This window comes from Pseudonaja textilis, chromosome 1, assembly GCF_049901715.1.
Source record: "Pseudonaja textilis isolate UNSWEBS1 chromosome 1, rPseTex1.2, whole genome shotgun sequence".
In the NCBI taxonomy this organism is placed as follows: Eukaryota; Metazoa; Chordata; class Lepidosauria; order Squamata; family Elapidae; genus Pseudonaja; species Pseudonaja textilis.
Window position 1 is genome coordinate 77323507 of NC_141990.1, and position 15168 is coordinate 77338674.

General features: G+C 38.0%; 2 protein-coding genes across 2 annotated transcripts in view; both read right to left on the reverse strand.

Annotated features, from left to right (window-relative positions):
- Window positions 1-347, reverse strand: part of LOC113439400 (solute carrier family 22 member 2-like) — a 32877-nt gene extending 32530 nt beyond the window's left edge. The window contains exon 1 of the mRNA XM_026705257.2: window positions 152-347. The gene's annotated coding sequence lies outside the window, so the exon portion shown is untranslated. The remainder of the gene's footprint in view (window positions 1-151) is intronic.
- A 6645-nt stretch (window positions 348-6992) lies between these two features.
- Window positions 6993-15168, reverse strand: part of IGF2R (insulin like growth factor 2 receptor) — an 80562-nt gene continuing 72386 nt past the window's right edge. The window contains exons 45-48 of the mRNA XM_026705083.2: window positions 13572-13758; window positions 12629-12781; window positions 11069-11138; window positions 6993-8764 (exon numbers count right to left, since the gene is read on the reverse strand). Of these exons, the coding sequence (XP_026560868.2) occupies window positions 8348-8764; window positions 11069-11138; window positions 12629-12781; window positions 13572-13758 (827 nt within the window). The 3' untranslated portion in view covers window positions 6993-8347. The remainder of the gene's footprint in view (window positions 8765-11068; window positions 11139-12628; window positions 12782-13571; window positions 13759-15168) is intronic.

Sequence of the window (15168 nt, forward strand, 5' to 3'; positions counted from 1 at the left end):
AGAAGGATAACTTTTAATAAAACAGATGGTTAGTTTTAAAGCTACCTTGAATCAATAAGAAAATTGACAATCTTTTGCTTCTTTTAGAGGAAAAAACAAGGTTAGGGGAAAGAGAGAAAAAAAGATTTTGGACCTCCTATTAGATACTTACCAGTCTGAGCAGTTTCTGAGGGCATCAATTCCTTTCTTAAAGTGTAGATGGTTTTTTTTCCCCTTTCCACTTACTTTACACAGATATTTCTGCAACTAAACTGAAGCAATAATCTGAATTGCTTCCATTAGAAAATGGATGGCTGGAGATTTAAACCTATTTACTTCTCAACCAAGTGCTACTGTTTGGCTGAGTCAGGGAGAATTGCAGGGTCAAGGTATGAAAAGAGTTGCAATCCGCTTGCTTGTTCATCTGTGGGGGTATGAATGTTCACAAGAAGAGAGAAAGAGGGATTTTTTTTTAGTGATGTGGAAGGCTCATCATGCAGCAGAGATTCCTACTGGTTAAGGCGGAGGGACGATATATATTTTTGCCAACTTCACAGTCTCTGGAGCAGAGCCTCCCATGCTGGGTCAGAGAGTCTGTCATAACCCTGGAGTACATTAGTAAGAGACCCAGAGAGAATGAAAAAGGTAAATTGGGAAAATCATCTTCCTCCCAATCTACAGGTCGGAAAATTTCATGATTATCGTCGTTGTTGCTGTCTTTTTTGGACACACTCAGTTCCATCAATGTCCTTCCTAAAATTCAACTCCCCAGAATTGGATGCCATATTTTAGACATTGCCTAACCAACACAAAATGGAAAGCAGCTATTACATCTCTTGATTTTGATCCTGTGCTTATGATGTTGCATCTTAGAATTGCATTTTTTTAAACAAACCAAAACAACCCTGAATATTATATTTAACTCATATTCAACTTGCAAGTCATTAAAATACCCAGAACCATGATTCGTGTACTGCTGTCCGTTATGGTTTTCTCCACTTCTGCCATCTGATTTTTCTTTCACACATGCATTTTGTCCCTCTTGAAATCCAGTTTGTTTTTTTGCTCATTGTATGAACTTGTCAAGGTCCTGCTGAATCTTGATATTATTCTCTGATGTTTGCAATGCTAGTTTTGTGTCATCTGCAAATTTGATAATTGTGTTTTCTAACCTTTATCCAAATTATTTATCAATATGATTAGAACCTAGAATGGAACTGGACTGGAATTCAGTTCAATTCTTACTTCTGAAGTTGAATCATTGATGTACTAGGATGATTGTTCAAGCAGTTTTATACCCAACTAATAGCAGTTTAGCGTCAATTTGGTACAAAGGTTAAGGCACTGTGCTAAAAACCAAGAGCTAGAAAATCAAGATTTCTGGTCCTGTCACAACGCCAGCTGGATGACTTTGGGCCAGTCACTCTCTTTCAGCCCTAGAAAGGGAACTATTGCAAGCCACTTCTGAAATCTTGCCAACAAAACTGCAGGAACTGGTCCAGGAAGTTGCCAGGAGTAAACATTGACTTGAAGATACACACATAAACACAATGGTAGCATTACCCAGTCCACATTTTACTCTTATCTATCAGGGTTTCATGGAAAAATAGTAAATGCACTTTGGCCACTGTATTCTGTTGGTCAACAAAACTGGACAATCTGTTAGAAAAGAGGTCAAGTTATTTTGCATGGAATATTTAGTTGGATTATTACCACAGAAATTCATTAAATGCCTTTGACACCATTGCAAGTACCTTCTATTCTAAAAACTGTGTTTAAAACAGATAACTACTAAAAATGCAATGTGGTACAACATAATGAAGACCAGTAAATAGTGGATTGGCTCATATAGCCATCAGATTCACAAGCAATTAATGTTGTCTTTCATTTATCATTGTTCCTTTTGCCATCTAGCTATACCCACAATTTTAGATAGTAATCTAAATACCTTGCAGTCTACATTTCTGAGGGCTATCTATTAGCTCTGTTTCCAATACAGGAAGCCTATTGCTTCCAAATATTCAAAGCTATACATTATTTGCTAATTTTACATTTGGGTGAATGTATGACCTTCTTAATGTTACTGCCTCTAATCTTTCTTCAATTTTTCCCATTTTTTTCAATCAATAAAAATAAAAAAGATGGAAGCAACAACAATAAGATATGAGAAGGTTATATGTGGACATTGACATCATCCAGATCTCCCACAAAATTATGTAAGGAATTAGTGCAGAAAAAAATCCTCCATACTAATAATTTATAGCATCACCCAACCATCCTTATGATGATATAACTCATAATTGACCAATAGAATGTAACAATTATATGGGATCTTAGTGATCAAAACACGTGTAGGAATTCTCTACTGTATAACCACAGTGACAACAAAGTTACCTCATAAATATGGGTACCAGGATGTTCTACAGTAGCAAATCTTTTATCTTATGGCCTGGCAATCTCAAAAGTCTCCAATGTAGTAATAACACTGACCTGCCACTTTCTAGTTGAGGACAGCCTCCTGTTTATACTTTCCGCATTAAATCAAATATCAGAATTAGAATAGTTGGAAGCAACCTTGGAGGTCTTCTAATCCATCCCCCTGATCAAGCAGGAGATCCTATACCATTTCAGACAAGTGTCTGTCCAGTCTCTTCTTAAAAAACCTCCAGTGATGAAGCATCCACAAGGTCAGTCATTGTGTGAACTCTTCGGGAATAATCAAGAAGGGTTTTCATATGAGAATTCTTTCAAGAGTTTTTGCAAAGGAAAGGGGAAAAGAAATGGGGAAATATGTATCTCATAGGCCCCAAAGATAATCCCTGTTGAAAATTGACACTTACCTACTATAGGACCAGGCTACCTGCTTTTTCAGGCCCCACTTTTTAAGTGGAAATTTATTTACTAATTTAGGATAGATTATGTGCTCTCCTAATTTCTTAAGTGATAGGGAAACTAGAGAGCTGATGCTGACTATTCTAGGTTTTCTTTGGCTGGGAGAACTACTTGTGTTATGTTTTGCAATTGCTGTTGTTGTTTTATTTGAGATTAGATGGGGACTGCAAGAGGTAAGAGAGAGGAAGAAGCTTGAAATTCTAGACCTAGAAAATCTAGAACTACGCTGCCTTCGGTTCAATCTAAGTATAGTATATAAAATCATACATTGCAATGTCCTACCTGCAAATGAATACTTCAGCTTCAACCATAACAATACAAGAGCACACAGTAGATACAAACTCAAGGTAAACCACACCAAACTTGATTGCAGGAAACACGACTTCAGCAACAGAGTGGCCAATGTCTGGAATACTTTACCTGACTCTGTGGTTTCTTCCCCAAACACCCAAAACTTTAACCTTAGACTATCTACTATTGACCTCACCTCTCTCCTAAGAGGTCTGTAGGAGACGTGCATAAGCGCACCAACATGCCTATCGTCCCTGTCCTATTTTTTCTTTTATTTTTCTTATATGTATCCATGTATTCATAACTATGTTTATACTTATACCTATTATCTTGTAAGCAATTGACAAATCAAATCGAATAAAAATAAATAAATAAAGCTCCCATTGCATAAGCTAAACACTACTCAGCAGCTCCCAGCAGACTTGGCCCTATAGACTTCTTTTACTGTCCTCAGGAGGCTAGTAGAGACTTTGCCTCCAACACTGAGAACTATTCTTCTCTGAGTATTGTTGTGACAATTTTCTGAGCCAGGGTCAGTATATCAGAAATAATGAAGAAGGCTTTCTAATACAGGAAATCTTTTCATTTGCAATGAAATCCCTACACAAACACTGTGCAAGATACTTTATATGTAGACAACCAGTGTGGAAATACGCATTACGCAACATAGGCCCAAAGGTGAGACTCTCCTTTATCATGATTGCCAAAAAATGCTGCCATAGATTAGAGAAAGAGACTTAAAACAAATAGCATAAGCTTATAATAGACTTTTAAAGTGTTTTTTTTAAAAGAGACTTCACCCCACCCCACCCCCCACCCACCCCAAAAAACTTCAGAACCCCACCCCCCAAATATTTTGCTCAAAAGGACAAAGAAAAATATACAAGCTCTCTGCCTGATATGGTTCCCTAATTTCTCGATTATGGCTCCTTCTCTGAGCTTTCACCTGTTTCCAACACCAAGAAGAGGTCAGGCATAAGGCATTGCCCATCTCTGCCGAGGGAGGATGCATCAGAACTGAGATACTGCAAGCTCACATTTCTCAGGCTTCCTCTGAAGGAGAAAAGCTGATTGAAGAGGTGGCTTGGCCTAGTAAAAATGGCTTCAGCTTGCTAAAAAGAACTGGCCTGATGCAAAGAAGCACAATTATAGCAACAGGTTATATGGCTTGATAAAGTAGAAGGGGAGTAAGAGCTGTGAGAACTCTTTTTTTTAAAATAAAGTTTTGTCTGCTATAATTAGATAAGACAAAGAGGATTCTGGGTGCCAAGGGAAGAGTGCTGTTGCTATTATCTGACCAAGCCCTGTAAGTTGCTTCTCCTCCCTTGCAGAACAATGTATTTTCCCTCTGTGCAGTTACAATAAACTTGGCTTAAAGCAGTGAGTGGGACCTCAGTAAGGGGCTTGTTTTTCCTCTTCATCTGCTAAGGAGAAATGAGAACTGGAAGGTATATTGTCAGAGTGCTGTGGTTAAAAATTAAACCATGATTATCAAATTATTTTTGCAAGGAGGACACTGGGACAGGACAAGAACAATCTCTTGACGTCTGCTACAGAGCTGCTTGGTTTTTCAAGCACCTCTTTTACAGTATAGAAATGTACTCACAGGTTTAAGAAAGATTGTATATTCTCCTAATTTTGTAAGTGTTGGAGAAACTAGAGAGCCAATGCTGGCTGTTTTAGGTTTTCTTTGGCTGGGAGAATTGCTTATATTATGTTTTCCATTTGCAACTTGTTGTTTCACTTGAGATCATATGGCGATTGCGAGGTGGGGGGTAGGAGAAACTCATATTGGGTGAGCTGACTATTGCTCAGCTCCCAGCAGATTTGCCCCTATGGACCTCTTCTTACTGTTCTCAGAAGGCCATTAGAAATTCCACCTCCCTCACTGAGATCTATTGTTCTCTATTTGTCTATTGTTGCAACAATGATTTTTCCAAGCAAGTGTCAGCACTTATGTACTGTAATCACCACTTCAGACAAGCAAGTATTCTACATCATTGAGTACAGAGATACATTTAGTGTTATCATTATCTCTATCATCTCCCAGGCCAGAATCCAGGTTTTCGGCAAGACTTTCTAGCAGTGCTATAAAGGGGATTTCATCATGAAATGGTAAGAAAATAACTGCAAATAAGGAAGCAATAATTGAAAATACAAATGCATGACATGCACGGCATTCAAAAGGAAATCTATGAAGATCGACAATCCTACCACAGAAACACGCTGCATATGTAGCTGGTGAAGAGGACTATGATCCATGAAAATGCATATAATATTTAATAATGTTAGTCTTTAAGGTGCTGCAAGATTCATACTATGATAGAATCTTAATTGGGTCATTGAATCTACCCTACAATCTATTAATGAAATTACCTGATTTTTTTTTTTAAAGGATTAACCTGGTACCTTAGTGTGAATTATTGTGGTTTGAAGTCAGCAGTCCTGACAGTATGACTGAGCATAGGCAGTTATTAAAGTTATTGCAGTTATTAAGTCATACTTTTGTATATAGACTGTGGTTGAATTCACCCAACATGTTGTTTTGTGAGGTTGGTTAGAAAAGTTGTAGATTCACTTCAAAAAGGCTTGGAAATGAAGGGAAACAAATACAGTATAACATCCATTGCAATTCCTTAAAAGCAGCTGATTTTCCTCTCACCATGACTACAGAATAGCCCCCCAAAAAGATATATAGACAGAACTCAACTTATGACCACAACAGAGCCCAAAATTTCTTTTAAGTGAGACATTTGTTAAGTTTTGCCCCATTTTACGACCTTGCCAGTTAAGTGAATCACTGCAGTTGATAAGTTGGTAACCCATTTGTTAAGTGAACTTGGTTTCCACATTGACTTTGTCAGGAGGTCACAAAGGTGATCACATGACCGTGGGACATAGCAACCGTCATAAATATGAACCAGTTGCCAAGCACCCAGATTTTGATTATGTGACCATGCGGATGCTGCAAAGGTCATAATAGTGACCTTTTCCGTGTCATTGTAACTTCGGTCACTAAATGAACTGTTGTAAGTCAAGGACTACCTGTATGCCCTCCCAAAGAAATTTCTGGAATTCAATATCTAGTACTGCGTGGTCCAATTGGTCAATCTGTAGTTCAGTGCTTTGGGCAAACCAAGCTTGTGTGATTAAGTTTATAATTTGGTAGGTTGCACAAACCCAGTTAGGATGAGTAAACCTAAGATAATGTGATGAAACTATAACATACTCTAGAAAAAAATAAGTACAATACAGCTTAAAATGGGGATTTGTTTTTCTTGAGGCTTCTACCTACTCAAGCCTGCACTCAAAGGAAAAAAAAGCTTACTGCAATACATGCCGTAAGCATACTGTTTTTACAACCCATCCCTGTGTTAGACCAATGGTAACTCTAAACAATACTTACATTTAAAGGCAACTTTACAGTTTTAAATGTAAAAGTATACTGAGTATTGCACAACAGTATGCAGAACTGCAAGTTTCCAATTCTGTACTAGTTTCAGCAGCCCCTTATAATTGTAGTTCTGCCTTTGCAAAACAATTTTCTAGGATTTCCCTTAGTGCCCTTCATGTAACTTGAGAAGTCAGCATCTTATTTACTTACTAAAATTTTATGCTGACCACCCCACAACAAATCTGCCATATCAATATTTGAAATGAACCTTTTCATACCATCCCTCTTTCAGCCATTTTAACATCATAACGGTTCATCACTATTTTGTTAGTTATTTGCATTCTGCATTAAGGACTTTGTAAAGGTTTGGCCCTTGATTCTTTGAAAACACAACATAAGACATGCGAAGGCATGAAAAAAAAAAGTACTACACAGATTCCTACAGAAACATAATTTAGTTTTTATTTATTGAAATTCTTTAAACACTTTTGTTACATCAAATCCAGGTACCAAGAGGAAGCCAACCTTAAGTACTCCAACGCGAACAGGACAAGACAGAAAGGAGGAATGAAGGAAGAGCCTCTGGCCAGCCTAAATACTGGTACCCAGTTCTTAGAAACTCACATGTTGCCCATGAGCCTCTTAAAAAGCACTAAGATGCTAAATACTGCAAGAAGAACTTGTTCCAGCTTTCCCTTAAGGTTAATTGTTGAAGCTTGTAACAATGATCAAGGAGTTTGGTGACAATATCCAAAGAGTTTTACTCTTCAAAAGAAATGCATCTAGTACCAAAACCTTGGCGTGCCCCTGTTCTGCAAGTCTGTGGCTTTAAAGCAGCCATAAAAATTTGTAGGGCAATACAGCTGATACTCTAGTTTGACCTGGAATTAGTTGGCAATTTCCCGAGGATAAAAAAATTGTTTAAGCTTCTGATGGGAGACAGCATTCGGAAAAAAGGTACATGTGTTTTTTCATCACAACAACAGTTCGAGAGAAAAAGCTACAAGCATTAGTACGTAACCTGAAAGGGTCTTTGGGAAAGGCATACTCATTATTTTTTTGCCCAGCTAATGTTGAAGGATAGCACTGGGTTGCTGTACCAACAGTCTTGTAAACACTGATGAACGACATTATATGACTGGTACCAAAAAACAGACCTAACATGCAAAGGACAGCCACTGCTCAAGGCTAAAGCTATAGGATTTATACCTTCCAGCTAAAACATTTTTCAAATCAAAATGAATTATTTTAATTGAATAAGATTACAGAAATCAAATATACAGGCATATTCAAGATACAGACCAGCTCCATGATGTACACCAAAGAAACCCAACCTAATGAGATGGGTGACTCTACAGAAGAAAATACCCTGCCTGCAGGAAGAACAAATTGCCTATCTTTTTTTTTTCAGTGAACCTGAGTAGTGAGAGCAATAAATATAAAGAGTGTTAAAATCAAGTCTCACAATGAAGCGGAAAGGACTTCATTTAGATTTGAGCCCATCATTGTAAAATATGATACAGTTTCTAAAACCTTCCCAAGGAATATATGAGTGTTCTACCCAAGGAGAATTATCTTTATTTCATTCACTGAATGCTAGAAACCCAGCCGTCACCAATCATTGTAAACAACTAGGACCGGACACTTCCGACCCTTCCCTTGAAACAATCCCTTGCTAAAGGCATCTGCAACTCAAGTCTTCGTTTTTGGTTGGAAGTGTTTTGCTGTCCCACCTTAATGTATTTAATATACATATACACATATGGAATTTTAATTAGGCACAATTGCAGGTTAAATGTTCAACAAGTCCTCATCGCTATCATCACGGTATGATGCAATGTTCATGGAGTTCTGCCTTTCTTCTTGACCAAAAGCGGGGCTGGTTTTGCTATTCTTCCTTCCGTTAGGCAGAGGAGTTTTTCCACCGCTTGAAGGCTTATGACCTTTGTTTTGAAATGGCCTTCTAGTGCTGCTCAAGCCTCTTGAATCAACATCTCTTGCTGAATGAATCTTCACCTCTGGTATTGTCAATACTTCATCCTCACTGTCCATGTCATCCACTGGAAGGGACATGAGGGTATCTGACATGACTGCCCTTCGTGCTACGTGGCCATTGATGTGTGCTTCGTTTCCTGAACTGTGATTTGGCGTAGCTACTTCTTCCATGAGCCATTCTGTTTCATTCTCATTTACTTCTTCAGTATTTATCTGTCAAGTCCAAGGATACACAAGTAGCGAATGGTATTAAAAACATGATAATTTAGTTTACTGAAAAGCAAGCTACATCTGATTTTGGAGAATTATATTCAGCAAAATAAATATTTTGCAGGTTCATACATATTTTACGAGAGGGAATCAGGAACAAACAATGGGAAAATGGATCATTGAGCAAAGAACACAGAGCTCTATGGATCATTTTAGTGGTACTCAAAAATCTGTGAAGCCCTTTGAATGTTCAATATTTTTGCAAAAATATGACCTAAAACATGATGTATTCTTCACACATCCTGAAACTAGATAAAGAAAGCTTAATTAAACGAGTTTTATTATACTTGTTCATGTATTTATTGAGGAAAATTATCCAAAACTATATATTTCTGTGTGGCAAAATTATGTGAAGCTCTAGGAATATACGTTCACTTGAAGGGAAATTAGAGTGATCATAATCAGATGGGAAGTCCTTCCTTAAAGAACAGAATTCTGGGTATCCACTATCAAGGTCTAATCTTTACAACACAGGTACATGGAAATATGTCATAGCTGGAACAAAGGAAGTCTTTGGATTCCTCTGAAAACAGCTGATTCTCAACAGACTAGAAGAGGTTACAAGGCTATTTCCAAAGGGTTTGGACTCTATCTGGCAAGACAGATTGTGTACAAATGGAGGCAACTCAACCCTATACTTAATGTTTGATCCACTAAGGTCTCACTAAAAGCAAGGTGTATAATACACTAGAAACTCTCAGGGTAATGTTTTAGAAACTCTTTTGCATTGATAAATTGTAGCATTCATGAAACCATCAAGGGAACAATGAAGAATAATGGTACGCATGGCAGAATTGCAAGAAGAAAGTCACTATTATCCAAAAAGAATATTGCTGCCCATCTACAGTTTGCAGAAGACCTGAATATGACAGAAAGTTATTGGAAGAATGTTCTGTGAATGGATGAAACCAGGTGTTTTTTTTTTGCCTTGAATGAAAAAAATTCTGTTGGTGAAAGGCAAACACTGCATTCCAGCACAAGAACCTTGTCTCATCTGTGAAACACAGTGGTGGAATCATGGCAATATCATGATTTGGGCCTGATTTGCTGCCTTTTGACTAGGATGGCTTGCCATTATTGATGGAACTATGAACTCTGAATTATTGTACGGCCAATTCTAGAGGAAAATGTCAGGATGTGTGTCTTGGAATTGAAATTTAAGAGAAAGTGGGTAATGCAGGATGACAACAGCTCAAAACACACAAGTCATAAAACCAAAGAATGATTAAATCAAAGGAAAGCTAATGTATTGAAATGGCCAAGTCAAAGTCCATACCTTAATCTAATGGAAATGTTATGGAAGAACCTGAGGGAGCAATTCATGTGAAGTAACCCCCAACATCTCTGAGTTGAGGCTATTCTGTACAGAGGATGGACTAAAATTCCTCCAAGCTGATATGCAGGACTGATCAACAGTTATCAAAAAATGTTTAGTTGCACTTATTGCTACCCAAGGAAAGCATACCAGTTATTGAAAGTGAAGGTTCACATACTTTTGCCAAAATAGCTTTGAATAATTTCTTTTAATAAATAAACAAATATATTTTTGGTTTATTTAATTAATTGGATTTTCTTTATCTGGTTTTAGGACTTGTATGGAAAACAGATTAAGTTTTACATCAAATTTATGCAAAAATATTGACAATTCAAAAGGATACCCAAACTTTTATGTACCACATTGATTAAATACAAGCAGCTTTGTTCCTACACAAAAGGGTTGTTTTCTACAGACAGGATGAGAAAGGTATCACCTCCACTTGCTAAGTGTATATTCTAAGAACCTGGCATGGAAACTGATAGGATGGCTTATATTTATAGTTCAGAAATGCCCTAAGGGCCACCAGTTCCACAATGTGATCTAGAGGAATACACTGTAACCTCTACCCTTTTCTTGCAAAAATCTGGCTAATTTTCCATTTGGCCCTTATTCCTTTGAAATGACACACAGCCATGCTTTCAATATTTTCCCCCAAGTCTGGAGGAATGGAAATATGTACATACATTTCTTCCAAATACTAAACAATAGGCGAAAATCTCAACTGAAAGCTATCAATAAATAATGCTTAGTGAATGTATGGCAGATTTTTTTAGTTTGTAAAATTCATCCAGTTATTTATATTTCATGCTTATTTATAATTAAGTAGCACTGATTTTTACAAGATATAGCTCTGCACATACCATAGCGAAGTTATGACTACAATACAGAATTAAAAGAAGAATATTTGATGCACTTATATAATAAAATACCTTAGAATATTTATAAGAAACATTTGATGATCTCCGACAGCAGTTGATTATCTTCTGCTTCATAGATTCTCTACAAAAGAAAAATTAATGTTACACACTTTATATTTTGAGGTAATGTATCTGTAAGTTTGGGTGTCTTCTCACTAAAACAAGCCATTATCAAGTTGCAAATGAAAGTGAGATACCATGGTTGAAAAAAGAAGGAAAGCCCACATGTCAAGGAACAGCTCTGTAGACTTTGAAGAGGACCCTAATGGTAGGCTACAGCAGTAGTCGCCAACCAGTGGGCCGGGGACCACTGGTGGTCCGCAAGAAAATTTTGGTGGTCCACAGAGAAATGTCACCCCCAAAGCACACCCCAAAGCAATTAATCCAGGCTGCGTGGGAACACAAGGCTGTGCCGCCCACATGGCCCGCAAGAACACAAGACTTGCGTCACTTGCATTGCGAACAACATGATGTAGTGAGAGGAGGAGGGGAAGGGTGGAGGGGGGAAATTTGCCCCACTCACCGCACACGCTTCACCTGGCCACCGGGCTGCTTCTTTCCATTTCTTTCTTATGCTTCTAGCTGCACGCAAGGAAAGCAGCAAAGCAGTCTTTCTTTCTCTCTCCCAAAGTCCACCAGAAATGAGTCTTTGGGACCCTGCAAGGCATCCTGTTCCAAGACATTGCGCCGGCGTGACAAGTCTCACAAAAACTCATTTCTGGCAGAGTTTGGGGGAGAGAAAGAAAGACCTCTGCTCCTTCTGCTGCTTTCCTTGCATGAAGCCAAAAGTCTCTCTCTCTCTCTCTCCTCCTGAGAATGGAGCTCGAGATGTTATCCTGCGATCCCAAATAAAGAATGATTGATCGGTAGGAAAATGGGGTGGGGAATTTTCCTGCAGACTTTTTGGGGAAATATCCCAGGGTCTCTGGTTCGTGGGATTTAAAATTATTAGTTTGGTGGTCCCTGAGGTCTAAAAGGTTGGTGACCCTGGGGCTAGAAGGAGGTTGTGGTTACAGTGGATGACAAAAGTGGGAATGAGATGCTACTAGTAGCAAAGTTTTGACATCAATAGCAATTTCTAAAGATGCATGTAGATATTAGCTCTTTCAAAAACATTTGTGCTTGATTTTAAAAAACGAGGCGTGGTCTGATATCAGAAAATTGCCCAATACTATTTGCTGTGTGCTACTTCTAGAGCCGTGGTGGAACGGTGGTTATATTGCCAGCAGTTCAGCAGTTTGAATCTCACTCGTTCAAGGTTGACTCAGCCTTCCATCCTTCCAAGGTTGGTAAAATGAGGACCCAGTTTGTTGGAGGCAATATGCTGACTCTGTAAACTGCTTAGAGAGGGCTGTAAAGAACTGTGAAGCGGTATATAAGTCTAAATATTGCTATTGCTACTATCCTACGAGAATAGTAATATGTTTAGTGAAGAAACAGTTCTAGCAGTTTTATGGGTGTTGGACATGTTTTCAATGATACTCGAAGCTTTCTGGTTTTAAAACTTTTCCAAAATGTTATATTGAGGAGTTATTGCAAAAGCAAAAATCTGAGCATTTTCTTTTGTCCTACCTTCTTTCTTTTTTGTAAAGTAACAGGATCACAAGACATGCTGTGAGAATCACAAGGAGCAAACTCAATAGTGCTCCAACTGCTTGGCTTCTTCCTGAAAGGCCTTTAGGAAAATCTTCCACATACTTTCCATCATTTGTTGTTTCAGAGCTTCTGCAAATGAATAAAGAAATGTGAATTTGAATTCAAAAGGCATCATCTGCTGTGCAAAAGCAGACTTCCAACCAAACAAGAATAATTTCCCAGCACTGGTTTTTAGTTATCTATTCAGTTCTTCAGGTCCAAAAGGGTGCTAAAGTTATTGTGATATATATAACTGTTGAATGACTACTATTTGAATTCAAGTTAGGTATGTTATATTTCACTTTATTCTTCATGATGGTCACATTTGGGTCAAACATCTAGAAAAGGCAACATCTATGATATCAATCCTTCAGATTTAGTAACAAAAAATAGAATTGCTGAATTCAGCAATGGACTGAGGAGAATGAAAAAAACTGAAATTCAATTCAGGCAATACTGCAGTTTGGGGGAAGAAGATTCAATCTGTTTTCATGAGATTGCATTTCTCTCAATATAATCTCTGATCTAGACTAAATTTATCCAGAAGAAGCTGTAGCTTGAAGTAAACATCTGGACAAATTTAATCTAATAAAGATGATTGATGTTCTGGTCAGATCCCACTAATACTTTTGTACTTTTTTGCACTTTAAAACCATTAAAACTAAAACTGTGAACACACACATATAATTTGAGAGAAAGAAAGAAATGTCCAGGTTTAGCTCCAGTTGAGACAGTATGCACTATATAGAACTTTTGTGATTTATTTACTCAATTTTAGAGACTGCCAGACTCTAGAATTTGAGCAGCTTACAATTAAAAAAGAGAAAAACAAACATGGAAGTAAGAATTAACAAGAATTATTCTCATGAAATTTACTTACACCAACTGGCAAACCGCCGAGGTGTACCAGGTGAATAAGTACTGGCAGTCCATTGATTCATGAAGAAATTTTGGGATGCCTTCTTCAGCGTCTTTATCACAGTGGAAGACAATAGTTGAGGAAACTGATTTTTTGGAATCTCTGCCACATGTGGAGTCAGAGAAGAACACAAGTTCCAAAACATCATCTGCAAAGAAAAAAAATAAATAAAAAATTCACGATCAATTGTTGGTTGTGGACATTTTGTGGACACCTCTAGTTTCTTGGGCTGTTAAGGTGATAGGGAAGAAATGTACTTTCACTCTCGCAGGTATCCACAAGATACTTCCCCTTTTGTACCTACTTATTCTCTTGTAAATCCTTCCTTTCCTATCTCTCTCTGCCAGAGAGGGAAGAGGGTGTAAAAAATGGAGCCAAGCACAGGAGCAATTGCCTATTTAAAAAAAAATCACCCTCCCCCCTTTTTTCCCCACAGAGCAGAAATTACTTAAACAAGCAACTGGGTTGGGGGGAGGGGAGAAACCCAATCAATTTCTGTGGTCAGTCTCTCCTGTTCCTATTATTTTTCGACAACTTCTCCCTTGTATTTCTTTCTATGTACATTCCACATGGGTGCCTTACTCCCTTCTTCTCCAGGTTCCCTGCTCTGTAAGCAGGAGGGGGAGAAAGTTCAAGCACAGAACAAGGCATACTAACTGTAAAGGTAATCACATAACTGAGGGACACTGTGAAGGTTGTAAATATAGGCATTGGTCCTAAAGTTACTTTTTTCAGCACCACCCTAACTGAATGGTCACTTAGCAGTTGCTAAGTAAGAACTACTTGTTCTTCTTTATGCAGAAAAGTTGCTAAATTCTCGCTTAGTAAATAACGTTCTTGCTTTAGTTTCCTTCTTGCCTCTCATGGAGGTGAGCTGGCAAATTTACACATTAAGTTTCCATTTGTGTAATGACTGGAAGGAAAAGAGGTGAGTACACAAAGATTGATCTTTTTTTGTAGTCCCACATTTGCTCTCCGGCTACCCAGTTTAGGAAAACAAAAAAAATGAGATCTATATATGTAAAAAATCATTTTTTTTTTCAACTATTCTCTTCTCAGAAAGCAGGAGAAGTTCAGCGGAAAAAAAATATACTGTATATCCAACAACTTACCCTTCACCCTGCTCTTCTGTAATGGGGTATCGCCTTTTCAGTTGTTCTTTAACTTGGAAAGGCAATAAAGGGATGATAGAGGAGCACCAAGGGGGAAATGTAACCCCCTCCATGTTTAGGCTCCCTTCCCCCCTCTCTCTATATATAGGGAGGGGGGGGGAGCCAAAACATATATACATAAGGAGAAATAAGGAGCCACTTTATCTTCACTCCCTGGGATAGGAAAAGGTCAGAATCAAAGTCCCAAAGGTGCTGTTTTTCAAGAGGCGATTGGACTTTCAGAGCTGAAGAAACTTTCTTGGATGAGAAGCGAAATGTCTTCAAAGAAAAACCAGAAAGTCCCAGTGCCTCTTGAAAAAGCACCTTTGAGACAAACGTGACCTAGATACTGAGGCATCAGTATAATTACAATAATTAAGTAGATGGTGGGGGTGTGCAAAATGCTT